At 53.2% G+C, this 19,631-nt stretch overlaps 1 protein-coding gene across 1 annotated transcript; it reads left to right on the forward strand.

Moving 5' to 3' along the window:
- Positions 1-300: 300 nt before the first annotated feature.
- Ncf4 (neutrophil cytosolic factor 4) lies at positions 301-19,323 on the forward strand. Its single transcript, XM_052160998.1, has 10 exons — positions 301-616; positions 5,342-5,426; positions 5,932-6,085; positions 8,420-8,490; positions 9,844-9,971; positions 10,508-10,565; positions 10,983-11,081; positions 16,820-16,950; positions 17,170-17,235; positions 18,937-19,323. Exons 1-10 carry the CDS (start codon positions 585-587, stop codon positions 19,130-19,132), a joined length of 1,020 nt encoding a protein of 339 aa, XP_052016958.1. The 5' UTR covers positions 301-584; the 3' UTR covers positions 19,133-19,323.
- The last annotated feature ends 308 nt before the right edge of the window (positions 19,324-19,631 follow it).

Raw genomic sequence — 19,631 nt, forward strand, 5'->3', positions numbered from 1 at the left:
GACCATGGAACCTCAGAACTCAGAGCACCAGGGTGAGGACAAGATGGGACATAAGACAACAACATCCCAGAATAAGAGGGAGGGGGACCAGGAGAGCTTCCTGGAAGAAGCAATATCTCCACCAGACCTTAGGGATGGCAACGTCTTGGAAACTTGGGAAAGGGATCCTGGAGGAAGCATGAGCAGTTCCCCAGGGCCACAGGTCTCCTTGATGGACAACCCAGAGCTAAAACTGCTCTATGGTGGGTGGAGCTTAACACCAGAGACAGGCACTGAGGAAGTCCCCAAAGCCAGTGGCCTCACGCAAGCCCAGCACCCAAGGGTGGCACTTCCTCAACAGCTGTGTAGCGGGGAAGTGGATGAGAAGAGCTGTGGGGGCCAGGCAGCTCAGAGCCTGAAGGAGGTTATTTCAGGGAGGGTCCAGAGAAGCTGGGCAAGGAGGGGCCTCCTCAAAGGCTGCTCCCGGGGACGCCCCAAGCTTCAGGATGCTCCCAGATGCACACAGGAGGAAGTGAGAGGTGAACTCAGCCTGGGTCTGGCTGGGCAGGGCCCCCATCCATCTTCTTTCCTGACAACCCACAGCCATGGCCCTGGCCCAGCAGCTGCGATCAGAGAGGTGAGAGTGGGCCTTCATTTCTTGCCAGGCTTTCTGGCTGATCCCAACAGGCCTGGGTGAGGGTTGGGGGTGAGGTGGGCATGGTGTGGTAAGAGGCTGTCCCTCCTGCCACCTGTTTATCAGTGGATCAACACAGAGTCAAATTCGGTCTTGCTGAATGATCCTGCAGGACCTGCAGGCTCCCGCAGCTGTTTCTAGAACCCTTGTAGGTCAGCAGCCTCATGCACCAGTAGGAAGCCCAAGGCGCAGAATGGGGAGTGGCTTGGATGTGGCCAAGGGCCACAGGGTGAGTGGGCAGCAGAGCCTGGCAGCACAGGTGTCCTGGGCGCTAGGCTTGGGTTCTGGGTTCCGGGTTCCAGGTCCCACATTGCCATCCATCTGCCGTTCAGACTGAAACGGGCCTCTGCGTTTCCTGTCGATAGGTTCAGATAGCCCCAGGCTCTGCCTGTCTGACCCCTCACTCTACATCCTAGTCTTATACAGGCCTTAGATGTTTGTCACAATTTGGGGGGTGGGGCCTCTGCTCTGCCTGCTCTGAGGGTGTTTTAGTCTTTTGGATCACAGTCCTGTCTCTGGGAGTCAGAACAGCGCTGGTGCACACTAAGGGCTCAATACATCTGCTAGAGCTCAGGATAGACCCAGATCTATTTTGGACAAAGTTGACATTGCACAGATAGGGAGAACAGGACCTGATGACCCCATGCCCGGCCACCTCATTCAGTCAGCCCTTGCTTAGTGTCTCGTATGGAGCCAGCCCTGTGCTCCCATCTGCGTGTGGAGACCCCAAATGACAGAGCCGTCCCCTGGATCAAGCAGAAAGCATTGTTAGGAGGCAAGTGTTCCTGGGAACTGCTCCAGAGACACCAGAGCAGGTCTGCCTGACCAGGCCCAGGTGGGAGCACTTAGCACATGGCATCTGGAAGGTCAAAGGTCAGAGAAGGTTTGTCTGTGTGGTAAGAAGAGTTAGTGTTGGGTGAGGGTCAGGCAGCCTTCCTTCCACAGCTACAGCGAGTGATACTGTGGTGCTAAGTAAGGTTACATGATGTGACTCCAGCCTTTCTGACCTCCAAGTTCTCCTCAGAGACTGACAGACATGCAGACTTGAATCTTCTAGAAACTGTAGCCGCTTGAGGCTTGGGTCCCTTCTTGTTTCTTGGGGTGCAGGGTTCAGTTGATGCCAGTGATGGCCATCAGGACCGAGAGTTTCCTCTGCCTGCTCTGCCCTTTCCACAATTGTCCCCCACCCTCTGAGGGCCGCTCCCCTCCTCTGTCCCTGATGGGACCATGGGCCCAAGTCTTAGGGTCATCAGATCCAGCATCTTCAGTGTCCTCTTTGAGAACCAGCCCAGCAGAGATATAGACCAAGAGACAGAACACACAACAACAGCACTTTCTAGAACCTTGTGGAAAATGTCCAATGCTAAGCAGGGTCTCTTCGAGGGCAGCTGCAAAGTTTAGTTCCTACAGCCACGTGTCCAGCCCCGACTGTGATTGAGGTACCACGAACCTGCAGATTTCAGGACTCTTCTAGATCAGGTCCCCCAAGTGGACCCCCATGAGTAGCTCCTGTGTGCATGGAGCCTGGTGTCTACCCAGCAAAACCTGTGTGGGGCCTGAGGGGGACAGCTCTCTTCTCAGGCCCCTCCTCTATCCCCACACCACAGCCTCCCTGACAGCTCAGTAAGCTGCCAGATGGCTCACGCTGCCCCTGCCAGCTGGCTAGGGACACGCGGAAGCTGCTGAGAGCCTACTAAGTGCCTGGCACCACTCTGGGTGCTTAGGGATGCAGTGTAAGAACAACTCTGCTCTTAGGGGATTGCAGGGACCCTGCCTGTCACAGAGGGGATCTCCTGACCATAAGGACTTGATGATTGACTCCGTTTTCAGAGAAGGGTGGGAGGAGCCACAGGATGGGGGAGGCCCCACAAGGTCTCTTCTGACAGGGAGCTGAGTAGAATTCTGGTCCTAGGCCCTGCTAGTCTCTGGCCCTGTCTGGCCTAGTATGTCTTCTGATACCAGCGCTGCCCAAAACACTTCTGGGTTCCTCTACCCAGAGAAAAAAAGTTGAGATTCTTCCATGAGGCAGGAAGACCCCTTGTGTGAGATCTGTCTGCTTTGGGCTTGTTTTTCCTTGCTCTGTTTCCTGTCCTGTGCTCTGGCCATGCCTGCCTCCCTGAGGTTCCTTGAAATTGCTCCTCTTACACGCCTCCCAGGGGGCCTTTGTGCTGTCCACTCCGTCTCTGGCCTGAAAGGTCCTCCCTTTCCAGTTCCCTCCTGCCCCACCCCAGCCTCTGGGGGAAGTGGGTGAGGCCACTCTCCCAAAGGGTGTCCTCATGGGACATGTTGAAAAGTGAGTGGGACGGCACCAGTGGCCGCAGAGGTGCCCCAGCCTGGGGGACAGCCCCTGGTGGTCTGCTGACTTCCCCAGTCACTGCCTGGTGACTTGTGAATCCAGATACACCAGCCTGGCACAGACTAGGTCCCAGGGGGCCAGGGGACTAGCATGGACTCTGTGCAGAGTGTGTGGGCTCCTGGGGACCCCATACTTTGGGAGGTATAGAACATGTCCTATCTGTCTCTCAGGCACTGCCAGGAGAACCCAATTACTTCTTCAACTCCTCCATTTCCATATTCCCTTCTCCCTCCTCTATCTTTCCTTCCTCTCCCCTTTTTTCTTCTCCCCCTCCTCCTCTTCCTCACTCTCCTCTTCTTCATCTTCTTCCTCTTCCTCCCATCCTCCTCTTCCTCTTCCTCCTCCATCTCTGCCTCCTCTTTTGAAACAGATTCTCACTCTGCAGCCTGGACTCATCTAGAACTCCTCATTCCATCCTGACTCCCTCCCTTCAGCCCCCCAATTTCTGAGATCACAGACACATGCCACCTATGCCTGGCTGCACCCACTTCCTCCTTCCTGGTCTGTATCCAAGTGATAGTTGGTTGACTCTGGCTGTGCCTGGTGGGCAGCTTCCTCTTTCTTTGCTGGCCCTTCCCAGCCCTCTCCAGTTCACTTAAGGGTCTTAAGTCTTAGCCGCAGCCGTAAGCCACAAGCAGGTGGCTCTCACCTTAACCACACATCAGCCCCACCATGCCATCCCCACACCTGCACACCAACCTCCTGCTGGATGCCTGCCCAGAGGCGTCGAGTGGAGTCTGACAGCCCTGCCCCTCCCTGTGCTGGTCAGAAATGTGCGTCACGCTTGTCGTAGCTCTTTCTTTCAGTCCAGTTCAGCTGCCATACCTTGATCATATATCCCTTGGAAATGCATTAGACTGCTGGGGAAAAGCGGGACTGGTCTTGGCTTAGATGGTGACCAGTTGTTCTTGTTCACAGTAAAAGTCCAGAGGAAGGCTGCTACTCTCTCCATAGCTCAAGGCGACCCTATGCATTCTTTCATTTTTCATCGTGTTTTTGCCTCGTGGATGTACTGTAGTTGCTGCAGATCCAGATGCCACCCCCACTCACTCTCACTGATCAGAGCTAGTCACATGGTTGTGTTGAGCCTCAAGGGCAGATGGGGGCAAGACTAGGAGCCTTCTTTGGTTCAGGCCAATCCTGACGTACTGCTTCTCCAAGCTAGGCACAGCTAGCACTTGACTGGCCAGGAAAACACCAAACAACAGGAACATACAAAATGCTACTCTAGCATTTTGTTGGGGGTCCTCTATCGTTTGTGTGCCCTGGCCCATATCACCCCTCACTCTTGGGACTTCTCACAGAACTGTCTCATTAAGTCACTGCCCCTCCTTCTCTGTCCACACAGCTGACCACCTGTGGTGACCTCCTCAAACCAGGATTTTCCAAATCCCACCTTGTTCCTTGACCTCAAGACCCTCAGACGAACGTATCCACCTTAAGATCCACCAGGCTCTGCCTTCAGCCCTCTAAGATCTTTCTCATTGCTTGGAACCTTAGCATAAGCTATCCCAGTGCCTGGAAGAACCTCCCTAATTTCCAGTGAATTCCAGTTCACCCACCTAGAGCTGGCTCAAACGCCACCTTTCTGAGACTTTTTCTTATTTGGGCACAGTCAACGGATCTCTTGACTGGGGGATGAGTGCTTCTCTGTCAGTCAGCCTCACGGTTCTATAACAAAATACGGGAGTCAATTAACATACAAAGTAAAAAGGCTTATTTAGGTCCATGGTTCTATAGGTCCCACTCAAAAGTGGGGCAATCCCTTTGCCTTGAGCCTCTAGAGATGGCAGCAAATTGAACCAGATGCAAGCAGAGGAGCTGGAGAAGGAACATGGTCCCTTAGTCCCCTGCAAGGCAATCCCTGGGGACCCAAGGGCCTCCCATGAGGCTCCCTTCCTAGAGGTCCTCACACTCCCTAGTGGTGATACCCTGGGGACTTATCCTTTAACTGTGGACAGTAGGGACACCCATACAAACCACCTCAGGCTTCCCAGCACATTCTTCATCCTGTGACACAGAGCCTGGCACAAGGCTGGCACAAAATGGGCACCGGGACCTGGCAGGCTCATGGTTTGACAATGCGGTTGCCAAGTGGTGGGTTGGACTAGAAGCCGGCTGGTGATACCAACTCCAACTCTGCATCCCTCATTCTCAGGGCTTGACCTCTGCCCTGACATCCTGGGGTTCCCTGCATCAGTGAGGTGCCAGGCATGGACAGTGTTCAAAATGAGGTGTGCCGGCCTCCATCAGCTGGCTGTGTCCAGAACAGGCAAGGCAGTAACTGATCCCCTCCCTCTGGCCTCCTACAGCGACTTTGAGCAGCTTCCAGACGACGTGGCCATCTCGGCCAACATCGCTGACATCGAGGAGAAGAGGGGCTTCACCAGCCACTTCGTAAGTCAGCAATCCCTGTTCTTTGACCTCTAACCTCTGACCTTTCATCTTCTGTCTCAGTGGGTCTCGGTAGGGACATTTTTCTGTTTGGAACATTTGAAGATTCTCTAAGACACCATGATGGTGGTTTCTCTGAACAGAATGGTTACTGGATAGAATGTAGGGGTGCTTCTGAACACATCCAAAAGCATGGGACACCCCAGTGAAGGCTTACCCCACTCAGTACCCTGCAAGTTTGGAGAAAGCCTGTCCCTCTCTGTGACCTCTGACCTCATGCTGTTCTCACCTCTGGGCTCCCTTATCCCCCTCACCTCCCAGTGCTCCTATCCTCCAGTCCCCCCACCTCCCCAGCCCTTCCACCTCCCAGTCCCTCCCCAGCCCCCAACTCTCTCCACTTTCCAGACCCTTCTATCACCTAGCTCTCCTACCTTATAAAGACACCCAACCTCCCAGCCTCTGCCCTACCCTGTTCTAGCTCCCCTCCCCCAGCCTCTCTCCTCCTCAGGTTTTTGTCATCGAGGTAAAGACAAAAGGAGGATCCAAGTATCTCATCTACCGCCGCTATCGACAGTTCCACGCCCTGCAGAGCAAGCTGGAGGAGCGGTTTGGGCCAGAGAGCAGGAACAGCCCATTTACCTGCAGCCTGCCCACACTGCCAGGTAAGCTGCACTGTCCTACGCCCAGAGCTGGGCCTGGCCCTGGCCCTGGCCTCGCCTTCCAGCTCTACAGGATGTTATTTCAACCCCTTTTGCAAACTATTCGTTTGGCTGGTGCCACTCTTGTAGCCATAGGCTGGCAGTGTCTTCAGCGGCCCCTGCCTGCCACCCCTCTGTCTTCAGGGCACCTTCACTGCTATAGTTTCTGTGTCATAACCCTTGACATCTGGGAACCCAGCACAGTTAACCTTGTCACAGCCAAGGGAGCCTGGCCAGGAGCACTCAGCACCTGGGTTCTGGTCTTTCCATGAGGCCAGCTCTCCAGCCACACAGCTTCAGCCTCAACAGATCCCCAAGGCTCTCCTTCTCTGTCCCTTGGGGAAGCAGGGAACCACATGATTCTGAGTACAAATAGCCTCCAACCCCACCCCATGTTCCCCTCTCCTTCCCACATGTCCCTCTTTCCAAATCTCCTGTGCCACCTGCTCCTGAGCTTGCCTAAGAAGCCCCCGGAGATGCCCCCTGGCTCTATCATGTCACATCTTCCCTAAGCCTCAGAGGCCTGCCCATCTTCCCTTCTTCCAGCCCAACTCCTGTGGGTGCCCTGCCCCCCAAACATATCCAAACTGAGAGGCAAGGGACTTCCTACCCCACACCACACACACACACACACACACACACACACTCTTCTGAGTAGTGAGGAGCCGCCTCTCTCCCTCCTCCCCTTCCCCACCTCCCCACACCCTTGCCCTGAGCTCTGGTCAGTTTCCTGGACACACTGCTCCCCTCTGCAGCATCTGCCTAGGCCCCTGACCACACCCCACTGATGAGTCATAACCAGCCGTCCCTGTGGGGAGCCTCTCTTCTAAGCCTCCTGCCCCAGAGTCCCCAGAGTCCCCAGAGATCCTGCTCTCATTCCTCTGCGGCAACTCTTCTGCAGTCTCGGAGTCTCACCTTCCAGCCCAACCCTTCCCCCAGGACAGAGACCTGTGGTTCTGACCTGATGTCCGGAAGCCGAGGGCTCCCCCCCCCCCCCGCTTGTGCCCACTCTCTTCCTCCATTAGGTCCCTCCCCCTCCAGTCCCCCTCCAGCCTTCCTGAGTCCCGGTCACCTTTCTTGCTGCAGACTCTGCTCTCTTGCTGGCCTTGGAGTGAGGCACTCTCCCCACTGTCCTTGCCTGGCTTGTCCTCTCATTATGAACAACTGGGGCCCCAACCTTTACATACCACCCTCCTGGCATCACAGGTGCCCACCCTGCCTGCCCTGTAGCACAGGGACCTCTGGGTGGCAGCTCCCCAAGTGTCCGCCTAAAGGCTCCTGGCAGACCTTCGTCGTTTGGTTGGGCATTACCTGTTTCCTCTTTCCCAGAACACTCCTTGGTTAGGGGCATGGCTCACTCATCCCCACAGCAGAGTCTCAGTTCTCTCCATGTCAGTATGTGTGAATAGGACTTGGGGCCCATGGCTACTAATGGTGGTAGCCTGCTGAAAGGGACCTTAGGGAGCCCCCTTACCTCCAAGATGCCAATGTAGTTTTCTGGGGAGCCCTACCTAGTGGGGTGCTCGAAAGCTCCCATGGTGACCTGAGTGTTATCCAAGCCTGAGGATGGGGAGATCACTGTGATCCAGGCAGGCAAGAGGTCCTGTGTTCAGAGCTAAGGCTTGTGAGTGTGCGTGCCTGCATACATGTGCATCTGTTTTATGCATGTGTATGTATGTTTGTATGTAAAAGAATGTTGCATTTGTGTGCATTTGTGTATGTATGCATGAGTGTGTATACATGTACACATAGGCCTTACATGGGTATTTGCATATATGTGTACGTGGGTATACTGTATGTCTGTATGTATATACATGTTCCAGACTGCAGGTGATCTGTGCACATGTGTGTGCACATATATCAGCATGTATATATAAGTTCATGTGGGTGCATTTGTGTGCATGTATGTGCATACATGTGAGTGTGTATTCGCATGTCTATGTGAATGAGGGTGTATGTGCATGGACTTATGCATGTATGAGCTTTGTATGGGTAGATAGTGTGTGTGTGTGTGTTGTGCTGAGTGTGCATGTCTGTGCATGCATACATGTGAGTGTGAGTACCTGTACACACCTTTGTGTGTAGGAGCAGGCATGACACGGAGAACTCCTTCTGCCTTCTAGTGATGGCTTGATGGGAAGATGCAGTTGGAAAGCATCTTGGTGACCCTTGGTACCATGACAGAAGACAGGAGGAGCTCTGAGCTGGGGAGGAGCACTGGGCAGTTCTCTGGCTGACGGGGCAGCTGAAGGGCAGGCACCATATGGTCCAGGCTCTGGGCAGCTTTTCTCTTTTCAGCCAAAGTCTACATGGGCGCAAAACAAGAGATCGCTGAGACTCGGATCCCGGCCCTCAATGCCTACATGAAGGTACCTGCTGCCTTGTCCCCTTGGCATTTGAGTGGGCAGGGCATTACCGTGGGGTGAGAATTTGAGAACTGACATTTCCCCATGGCCCCATCTTCCACCCTGAAAGGCCTGGCTGGAGAGGGAAGCAGGGCATGTGCTCAAGATCAAGGAGCCAGGTCACAAGAGTCACGCTTGACGAATCCTTAAGTGCGCCAAGCTCAAGGAATATTTGTGCCGGGCTCTAGGACACAGTGCCTGCCCCAGAGCACCTGCGACCCAGGGGAGACCCTTACAAGGTAGTGGGCACCCTGTCATCAGGAGCATCCAAGCCATGTGTGACGGAAAGCCTTCCTGGCTGTCCAGGGGTCCTTTCCAGCTCGAGAGCTCTGGCTGTGGAGGCTTTTGTTTGGATGGGTGCTTTGGTGTGAGCAAGCCGTCCTCCCTCAGGAAGCCTCAGCTTCCTTCTGCTATGAGACGAACAGTCCCTCCGCCTCTCAGCTCTCAACGAGCGAAGCTAGGGTCTATTGAGAGAATGAGGGGAAGTTGTTTTTAGGACTGGGAACCTGCTTCTCGATTGTGATCCTGAGAGATTTTCCACAGAACTCTGAACACCTCTGGAACTGTAGCTCCCGTACAGTGGCCTCAGCTCTACAGGGTTCCCGAGCCCTGTGGGACTGAATAGGTAGCCATGCTGGTCTCCGCTGCTCCATGTCCTCATATCTTAGTCACGCTGTGTGCATGTGGCAGAGAGAAGTGTGCACACGGTAGAGGACATTGGCCTGCAAGTCCCCCATGCTCCCCCTCCCAATCACTTTCCAGATCTGACCCCACCCCCACCCCATCCAAGTCTCTCCTTATGATTCATTTGATAGAGTGCTTCCCTAACATTTGGGAAGTCCCGGCTTTGTTCCTCTGTATTAAATAAAATACACATGGTGGCCCACGCCTATAATCCCAACACTTAGAGGCAAGATGATCAGAAGTTCTAGGTCATTCTTGGTTATATAGCAAGTTTGAGGCCAGCCTGGGCTACATGAGCCCCGCTGTAAGCACCTCCAGTGCCTCTGGATGCCCCAGCTGTGTGGCTTTGGGCAGATCCTTTCCCTCTCTGATCCTAACTTACAGGTTGTTACTGGTGTAATAAGTCCCCTTAATCTCTGGACACCTTTAGGTGATTTCAAATGACCTCTTCCATACCCGCATCCTGTTCACACTGGGCCAGGAGCAAACCTTGGGAATTATCATTACTGAGGGCTAGTAATGTTTTTTAAATTGTCAGCCGAGAATGCGTTAGCAGAGACGGTAGCCCGGCTGGTGTGTTGACAGGACTGTCTAGATCTTTAGTCGACTGCCCACCTGTCCCTCTTCACACAGAACCTCCTGAGCCTGCCGGTCTGCGTGCTGATGGATCCCGACGTCAGGATCTTCTTCTACCAGTCTGCATTCGACTCGGAGCAGGTGCCCCAGGCACTCCGCAGGCTCCGGCCGCGCACGCGCAAAGTGTAGGTGGCAATCTGCACCTCTGAGCTCGCGACTGAGTCCAATCTCTGGCCTCCAGGGGTCGCTGCTGCTGCTTGTTCCAAAGAATCCAGTGCTCCCTTCTCATCCTGCTCCTTGCAGAAAAATGAACCAGTCAGGCCTCGAGACACCACCATAGTGAAATGGCGCTAGTTTCCGTGCGACCCAGTTCTTTAAGAAGTCAAGGAAAAGTAGGCAGGGATCCTGAGCCCTAACCTCCCCCAGAGCACCTAAGAGGGCAGGGTCTAAATTCCAGCTTCGCAGGAGTTTGGCTCTGAGAGTCAAGTTGAGGACTAGCGGAGCGTTAGAGGCGCTGAGCCATGGTCCCCTCTCCATTCCTTCTCCAAGCTCTCCCTTTGGGTCTTCTGTGGGAGAGCAACCTCACCTGGTGCAGTGGTGAGAATACAAGGCGAAGGGCTGGCTGCAGGAGCGGCCAACCACCACTGGTGGCTGCGCATCGTCGTTCTCTCCCCGCCTCTCCGGGGATCCACAAGGCTGACACCCACTTTTCTTTCCATAGCAAGGGTGTGTCTCCACAAGGGGCCATCGCGGACCGCATGGAAGCGCCGAGAGCAGAGGTACCCACACACAGGCTAGACCTCACCCACCGCGACTGAGGGGTTCGCCTGCTGCACGCCACTGTGCACTTCGGGTGGTGCTGGGTGCACAGCAGGATATGCTCTGGTAGACAGCAGTGGGACACAGGAGGGGTGTGGCCCACAGGGAGGCCAGCGGCGGAGGTGGGGTGACCAGGACAAGCCAGGCTCAGAGTTTGGATCCCCCTCCCAAATGTGAACCCCACCAGCTCTGAAAGGACCACCCACTCTGTAGTTGGGGAAAGAAGGGTTCTAATCGAAGTCCTCCGCAAACAGAGGGGCTGAATCAGCACCAGTGCAAACCCTCAGTTTCCTTACCTGCAGAGGGACCCCAAAGTAGTCAAGCCCTTCAAAGACTCAACACTTTCTCCATCTCAGCAATGCTGTCCTTCTCCTCAGGCCTTGTTTGACTTCACTGGGAACAGCAAACTGGAGCTAAGTTTCAAAGCTGGAGATGTGATCTTCCTTCTCAGGAAGATCAACAAAGACTGGCTGGAGGTGAGATGGAGAGAGGGGCTCGGAGTCAGGAAGACTAACGAGAGGCAAGATGGAGGGTGATGACAGAGTACGTGCATGGTGAACAGGGCGGAAAGGAAGTCGGAGGAGAGGGTGGAGATCAGATGGAGATGAGATTGGAGGAAGGGCAGAGGTGGAGGTGGAAGTGGAGAGGAAGGCGAGAGAGGATGGATGTAAAGTTAGCGGTGAGGATGGAGGTGAAGGTGGGTATGAAGCTGGGGTAAGGCTGGAGATGAGCTTGGAAGTAAGGTTTGAGTTAAGGATGGGAGAAAGACTGGGGTTGAGGATAAGGTAAGGGCAGAGGTGAGGATGGTATTGAGGTTGGAGGTGAGAATGGGGTTGAAAATGGAGGTGAGGGTAGAGGTGAGGATGGAGGTGAGGGTGGGGGTGAGGATGGGGGTGAGGATGGAGGTGAGGATGGGGGTGAGGATGGGGGTAAGGATGGAGGTGAGGATGGGGGTGAGGATGGAGGTGAGGGTGGAGGTGAGGGTAGAGGTAAGGATGGTAGTGAAGATGGGTTGTGAGTATGGAGGTGAGAGTGGAGGTGAGGATGAAGGTGAGGATGGGGGTGAGGATGGAGGTGAGGATGGGGGTGAGGATGGAGGTGAGGATGGGGGTGAGGATGGAGGTGAGGATGGGGGTGAGGATGGAGGTGAGGATGGGGGTGAGGATGGAGGTGAGGATGGGGGTGAGGATGGAGGTGAGGATGGGGTGAGGATGGAGGTAAGGATGGGGTGAGGATGGAGGTAAGGATGGGGGTGAGGGTGGAGGTGAGGATGGGGTTGAGGATGGAGTGAGGATGGGAGTGAGGATGGAGGTGAGGGTGGAGGTGAGGGTAGAGGTAAGGATGGTAGTGAAGATGGGTTGTGAGTATGGAGGTGAGAGTGGAGGTGAGGATGAAGGTGAGGATGGGGGTGAGGATGGAGGTGAGGATGGGGGTGAGGATGGAGGTGAGGATGGGGGTGAAGATGGAGGTGAGGATGGGGGTGAGGATGGAGGTGAGGATGGGGGTGAGGATGGAGGTGAGGATGGGAGTGAGGATGGAGGTGAGGATGGGGGTGAGGATGGAGGTGAGGATGGGGGTGAGGATGGAGGTGAGGATGGGAGTGAGGATGGAGGTGAGGATGGGGGTGAGAATGGAGGTGAGGATGGGGGTGAGGATGGAGGTGAGGATGGGGTTGAGGATGGAGTGAGAATGGGAGTGAGGATGGAGGTAAGGATGGAGGTGAGGGTGGAGGTGAGGGTAGAGGTAAGGATGGTAGTGAAGATGGGTTGTGAGTATGGAGGTGAGAGTGGAGGTGAGGATGGGGGTGAGGATGGAGGTGAGGATGGGGGTGAGGATGGAGGTGAGGATGGGGGTGAGGATGGAGGTGAGGATGGGAGTGAGGATGGAGGTGAGGATGGGGGTGAGAATGGAGGTGAGGATGGGGGTGAGGATGGAGGTGAGGATGGGGTTGAGGATGGAGTGAGAATGGGAGTGAGGATGGAGGTAAGGATGGAGGTGAGGGTGGAGGTGAGGGTAGAGGTAAGGATGGTAGTGAAGATGGGTTGTGAGTATGGAGGTGAGAGTGGAGGTGAGGATGAAGGTGAGGATGGGGGTGAGGATGGAGGTGAGGATGGGGGTGAGGATGGAGGTGAGGATGGGGGTGGGGATGGAGGTGAGGATGAAGGTGAGGATGGGGTGAGGATGGAGGTGAGGATGAAGGTGAGGATGGGAGTGAGGATGGAGGTGAGAATGGTGGTTGTCTTAGTCAGTGTTTCTATTCCTGCACAAACATCATGACCAAGAAGCAAGCTGGGGAGGAAAGGGTTTATTCAGTTTACACTTCCACACTGCTGTTCATCACCAAAGGAAGTCAGGACTGGAACTCAAGCAGGTCAGGAAGCAGGAGCTGATGCAGAGGCCATGGAGGGATGTTACTTACTGGCTTGCTTCCCCTGGCTTGCTTAGCCTGCTCTCTTATAGAACCCAAGAATAACAGCCCAGGGATGGAACCACCCACAAGGGGCCCTCCCTGTTTGATCACCAACTGAGAAAATGCCCCACAGCTGAATCTCATGGAGGCACTTCCCCAACTGAAGCTCCTTTCTTTGTGATAACTCCAGCCTGTGTCAAGTTGACACACAAAACTAGCCAGTACAGTGGTGAAGATGGAGGGGAGGATGGGGGTGAGGATGGAGGTGAGAATAGTGGTGAAGATGGAGGGGAGGATGGGGGTGAGGATGGAGGTGAGGATGGTGGTGAAGATGGAGGTGAGGATGGAGGTGAGGATGGAGGTGAGGATGGTGGTGAAGATGGAGGTGAGGTTGGGGCGAGGATGGGGTTGAGGATGGAGGTGAGGATGATGGTGGAGATGGAGGTGAGGATGGAGGTGAGGATGGAGGTGAGGATGGTTAAAGTTGGGGTTGAGGATGGAGGTGAGGATGATGGTGGAGATGGAGGTGAGGATGGGGCGAGGATGGAGGTGAGGATGGTTAAAGTTGGGGTTGAGGATGGAGGTGAGGGTGAGGTGAGGGATGAGGCAAAGGTAGAGGCAAGAATAGAAGACAGTTTGAGTTTTTCACAGGCAGACACCATGAAAGGTCTGAGGAAGCCGCAGGATAGACGTCTTCTGTTACAGTCCTGGAGGTCCCAGAAGGTTCGGGTGACCTGTGAGGTGACCTGTTTGTGAGCCAGCTGTGCTGGTGACGCGGAACATTCATGCCACAGCACAGGTGGCAGTGAGGGAGCTGCTTGCCCTCTCCTGCCAGGCTGGTCCAGAGGTGGAACTAAGGATGTCAGGCTCGGCTGCAGCCTCTTTATCCTCGGAGCCATTTCACAGCCCCTCTCCATTCTAGTCAGTTTCTGACCACTACCAAGGCTTCTAGGAGCTGTCGCTCTTGGCTTTGGGGGGACTGATAATTCCTAGGGAAGGAAAGGCAGTCATGGTGTTTAGCAGCGCCCTGGTCTCCCCACTAGATGCCAGCAGTGCACCTGGTCACAGCAATCACATAGGTTTCTCCAGGTTTGCTTTGGGGGGTCAGACTTTCCCCACTGAGAGACGTAATCATGTTACTTCCCTGGTCAGCAGCAAGGTTGACTAATTAAGAGTGGGTGTCGGGCCTGAGGCAGCTCAGTGGAGGAGCGCTTGCCCGGTGTGCGAGGCCCTGGGTCCCACCCACCACTGTGCAACAAGGGAAGAGCATTTACTAGCATGTCAGACCTCACTGCTTCAGCCTTGTGCGCGTCAGGAGGTTGCTCAACCCCAAGGCTTCCTTTCCTGTAAATGATGAAAATAGTTTCTTCACTGCTTCCTGACAGGGAGAGGTGTTTGTCCTCCAGGCCTCGTCCCCAGAGAGTCTAGGTGCCTCGTTCCCACTGTGTGGGAGAGGACTGGAAAGTCTTGACTGTGACCCTGAAGCTGAGTCCCCTGGGTGTCACTTAGCTCCACACTGACAGGGAGTGACTGTGCCAGGTCCCTGAGGTGGGCCTGGTTATCTCTATCATAATATTGTCACCATTGGACATTTTCTGGCCCTCCGGTGTCTGACAGAGGCAGGGTCCCTGCTATCCTAAGGCTGGACAGGAGTGGGCGTGGCGGGGTAGGGATATAACTGTTTGAGCTTCTGCCTCCTTGTGCACTGTGTCTCAGAAGTCACGTCCACCCAGGGAGCTGTTGTGACCACCACTGTCATAAGAGGAACTGTTGACAGCTGTCCTGTCTTCTGGAAAGTCTTACTGCCTAGCATGTCATCACTGTCAGACCTCAGGCTGTAGGAAAGGCCTTGGTGGTGTAGGAAGAGGAAGGAGCCTCAGTCTGTGAGACAGCGTGAAGAGGATGTGATTCCTGGGGCTGCAGAGATAACTCAGGCAGCAAACAGGACTTGAGCTTAATCCCAGGACCCACACTAACAGGCAGCCCTGATGACTTCTGCTTCTCATCCAGCTCCGGGGAGGCAGAGGCAGGTGCATCCCGGGGCTGGCTGTCCGGTCCCAAACCAGCCTCACATCGGCCAATCTCTCATTTGCTTTATATGGCTGTGATAAATACCATGGCCAGAAGCAACTTGGGGAGAAGAGGGTTCACTGGGTCATCCGTTTCAGGTCACAGTCCACCCCTGAGGGAAGTCAGGACAGGAGGCAACCTGGAGGGCAGAAACTGCAGCAGAGGCCATGGAGGGGTGCTGCTTACTGGCCTGCTCCCCATGGTTTGCTCAGTCTGTTTTCTTGTACAACCCAGGACGACCTACCCGGGGTTTCCGCCTAAAGTGGTCTGGCGCTCCCACATCAATCAATCAATCAACCAATCAATCAATCAACCAACCAATCAATCAATCAGTCAATCACTACTACTACTACTAATAATAATAATAATACTCCAAAGACTCACCCACAGGCTGATCTGATGAAAATATATTCCCAGCTGAGGTTCCTTCTTCCTAGATGACTCTATCTCTGTCAGCTTGACAGAAACCAGCCAGTACAGATGAGTCCCCAGGTCAATGAAAGACCCTGTTTCAAAGAGGAAAAAAATGTAGGTAAAGACTGAAGAGTGACATCTGAAGTAATCTTCTAGACTATGTATGTACACATATACATGCACATGTATGTACACAATCACATAAATACACAATGTGCTCATGTGCATACCTGCAAATGCACTCACACACGTAAGTGCATAAACCTATATACACACATGCATATTCAAAAGCATACGCAGGTGCACACATATATAAATAGGCATAAACATGCATGGATACAGAAAAGAATGCATCTTCTGTCTCATGGTCATGGAGGTTTTAAGTGACCACATGAGCAACACAGAGACAGGATTAGGGTCCAGGTCCTGTACTTAGATGAGAGGTACAAGCCTCCAGGTGACACCCAAAACCTGGGGAGGAACATGCAGCACTTTCAGGTCTCTCTACAGCCCCAACATCTGACCTTGCCATGGTTTCCCCTTTACACATAGCTATCAGCCACACAGGGCCTGCCTGTGTGTTCATGTGTCCCTATTATTCTGTGCCGTCAGGAGTTGTTCCACATAAGGGAACAACGCTTGTGTAACTCCCAGGCACTGTGCATAATGATGCTCGAGAATGTTTGCTGAAGGAAAGAATGAATGAATGCAGAACAGAAGAAAGGAAGAAGGGAGATGGGAGAGAAGGGAGAGGAGAGAGGCAGAGAGGCAGGCAGCTTCCCGGATAGATTCAGGGCTCTTGTTAAACTGGAGTGCAGGACTCTGGGTTAGGCAGTTTGGTGAATCTCCTCACTTTGTCTCCCTGTGTTAGTTGGCTTTGATTACTATAATGAAATGCCCAAGGCATCTAGCTTATGAAGAGGAAAGGTTTGCTATGGCTTACTGTGTTGGAAGCTACAATTTCTATGCTGAAGTCACTCACCCTGCCAGGAGCATGTGAGAGTAAAATTCTTGCATTATGCTCAGAAAGAAAAATAAATAAGTAAAATGCTTTAATTAATTAATTAATTAATTAATTAAAAAGAGGAAAGGAGTGGGTCTCTCTACCTGATTAAGGGAGCTGTTTCTTCATCGAGAGAAGGCATTTCTATTAGCACCTGCTTCTCCAAGTTCCCACAACCACCCTGGGGACCAAGTCTTTGATGCATAGACTTTGGCGGGGATAATCTATGACAATTGTTGTTGTAGAGAGTGGGGGGCTCTGAGACATGGCCCTGGGTCTTACTTCCCCATGAAGTAGCCTCTTGTTCCCCCCCCCAGGGCACCTCCCAGGGAGCCACAGGCATCTTCCCAGGGTCTTTTGTGAAGATCCTCAAGGACTTCCCCGAGGACGAGGACACCACCAATTGGCTACGATGCTACTTCTATGAAGACACAGGCAAAACCATCAAGTAGGTGGTGTCCTGCTTGGGGCACAGGGCCTCTTATTCCCCCTTGCCACCCCTACCATGCCACTATTTCCCGGTCAACGCTCCTGTGTTGTCTGTCCCCTCCCCTGCAGCTGCTGCAGCTCCCAGATAAACCACAGTGGTTTTAGCAAGAACTTGTTTCTGGTCCCAAGCATGTCCCCCTTGCACTCTGATGCTTGTCTCTTCTACTGTCCCCCTTAGGGACATTGCAGTGGAGGAGGACCTCAGCAGCACCCCCCTGTTCAAAGACCTGCTGGCACTCATGAGGTGAGCAGCTGGGAGGGGACCTGCAGAGGAGAACGAGCTGGTAGGGAACCTGTGACAGCTCCAGTCTCTGCAGCCCACGGTGCTGTAGAGAGGAGACAAGCAGGCTGCAGTGGGCAAGGGCTCAGCTGAGGTCCCAGTGTATAACTGCGATCTGCCATCAGAACATCTCTCTAGTGAAAATTGGGTGCACACACACACACATACACACACACACACACACACACACATACACACACACACACACATACAACTGGGAAAATTGCTACCTCCTGAGAACAATGCCATCGATGAAAAGATTCCTCATAGAACCCTATAGCACTGTGCCATCTCTCACGGTCCAAAACAGTGCAGCCTGTATGAGAATGTGACACCCATAACTATATTTCACCCCTCTTGTTAGCTGATGTGTGTTCAGTGTCTGTCAGTATATGCACACACATATGTAAGCACAGTCACACACAAATACATTCACACACAAAACCAAACACACAAACACATGAAACAATGCACACCCACAATGTATAACAAATGAGCACAAACAGACGGTACACACAAACATACACACGCAAAAATACAATACATGAACACATAATATACACAACACACAGCACAGATACTAAGCAAACATATACACAGAAACACAAATATATGTAAATACCTGTAACACAAACATACACAAAAGAGAAGCACACACACACACACACACACGTGCACACACAAAAACTTGACACGCATACACAAACACATGCACACATACACATTCACACACACATACACATGCACACACACATGCACACAGATAGACACATGTACACACATGTGCACACACACACATGCACATACACACATGCACACACATACACATTCACACACACATGCACACAGACAGACACACATACACACATGTGCACACATACATTTGCACACACACATGCACATACATACACACATACACATTCACACACACATACACATGCACACAGACAGACACACGTACACATACGTGCACACACACATGCACACACATACACATTCACACACACATATACATGCACACAGACAGACACACGTACACACATGTGCACACACACACATACATGCACACACATGCACACACACATTTGCACACACACACACACACATGCACACACATACACACACACACACTCACATTGTGCCCCTGGCCATGCCTACCATTCTCAAGGCCTCCCGGTGGCTTAGCCCCACTCTCCCTGTTACTACTGTCACCAATACTGTTCACTCACATATACTGCTTCCTTATTTTCTGGGGACAATATTCAAGAAGTGGGATTATGGGATGGAAGTGGATGCAGGGTGATTAGACTGGGCCTGTTGGGTCAGATGGTGCACGGGAAGCCCGTTTAGATCCTGTCCCCTCCAGCCATGAGGAAGCATGGCCCTCCTCCCAAAATTGTCAGCTGGTTCCCGCAGGCCACCCGGGGCTGCCTTGCCATCTCTTAGGAAACTCCTAAACCTTTCACCCACTTATATGCAAGAAGCTTCAGGCTGTACTATTAATGGATTACCGAGTATCCTCTTCCTCTGAGGCCTCAGTTTCCCCATCTGCAGAACAGGAGTAAGGCTGCTTGGATGATGGGGGCCTGTACCGCTCAGATCCTCAGATTCCAAGGCCCTGGGTTCTCCTGGGATCCAGAGACTAAGCCCAGTGTGTCCCCCTAGGCGTGAGTTCCAGAGCGACGACATCGCCCTTAACTACCAGGATGCTGAGGGGGACCTGGTCCGGCTGTTGTCAGACGAGGATGTGAGACTCATGGTGAAGCAGGCCCAAGGCCTCCCCTCCCAGAAGCGCCTCTTCCCCTGGAAGCTACACGTCACACAGAAGGACAACTACAGTGTCTACAACACTGTACCCTGAGTCACAGGGACCCTGTGGCAAGAACAGGGTACTCAGCAAAGAGCCTTTACCTTCTCAGAACATGAAGGCCTCCCGGGAGGCTGGCATACATGCAAACCTCCTGCCCGGGCCAGCGAGCCCACTGGACAGGCTTCTACTTAATTTTTGACCCTTTACCTTGGAATTAAATAAACCATTCTGTCTCTAAGGGCCACAGTTGGGAAATGGGATTTTGTGAAGGACTGGGGAGTAAAATATAATTGACTAAGACCTCTTACCTTTCCAAACAATGTTTTGGGGGACACAGTGAGCCCACACTTAACAGGACATTAGAATCATCCACTCAACGTCTCTAAAAGCATGCATCAGGGAGAAAAGAATCGCTGTCCATCAGCAGGGTTTGAGAACTATTGGATTTGTGGTATTACATCCGTAGCTGCCCTGCCCCAAACCCATGGGGTGCAAATCGCACCCAGCCACACTGCTTTGGGTTGGTGTGGTCAAGAAGATGGAGTTCCCT

The sequence above is a fragment of the Apodemus sylvaticus genome, chromosome 17, assembly GCF_947179515.1.
Source record: "Apodemus sylvaticus chromosome 17, mApoSyl1.1, whole genome shotgun sequence".
NCBI lineage: Eukaryota > Metazoa > Chordata > Mammalia > Rodentia > Muridae > Apodemus > Apodemus sylvaticus.

Coding starts and splice junctions, on each gene's coding strand:
- Ncf4 (XM_052160998.1), top strand. CDS start 585: ATGGCCCTGGCCCAGCAGCTGCGATCAGAGAG. Junction 16,951..17,169: donor GACACAGGCAAAACCATCAA/GTAGGTGGTGTC, acceptor TGTCCCCCTTAG/GGACATTGCAGTGGAGGAGG. Junction 17,236..18,936: donor GACCTGCTGGCACTCATGAG/GTGAGCAGCTGG, acceptor GTGTCCCCCTAG/GCGTGAGTTCCAGAGCGACG.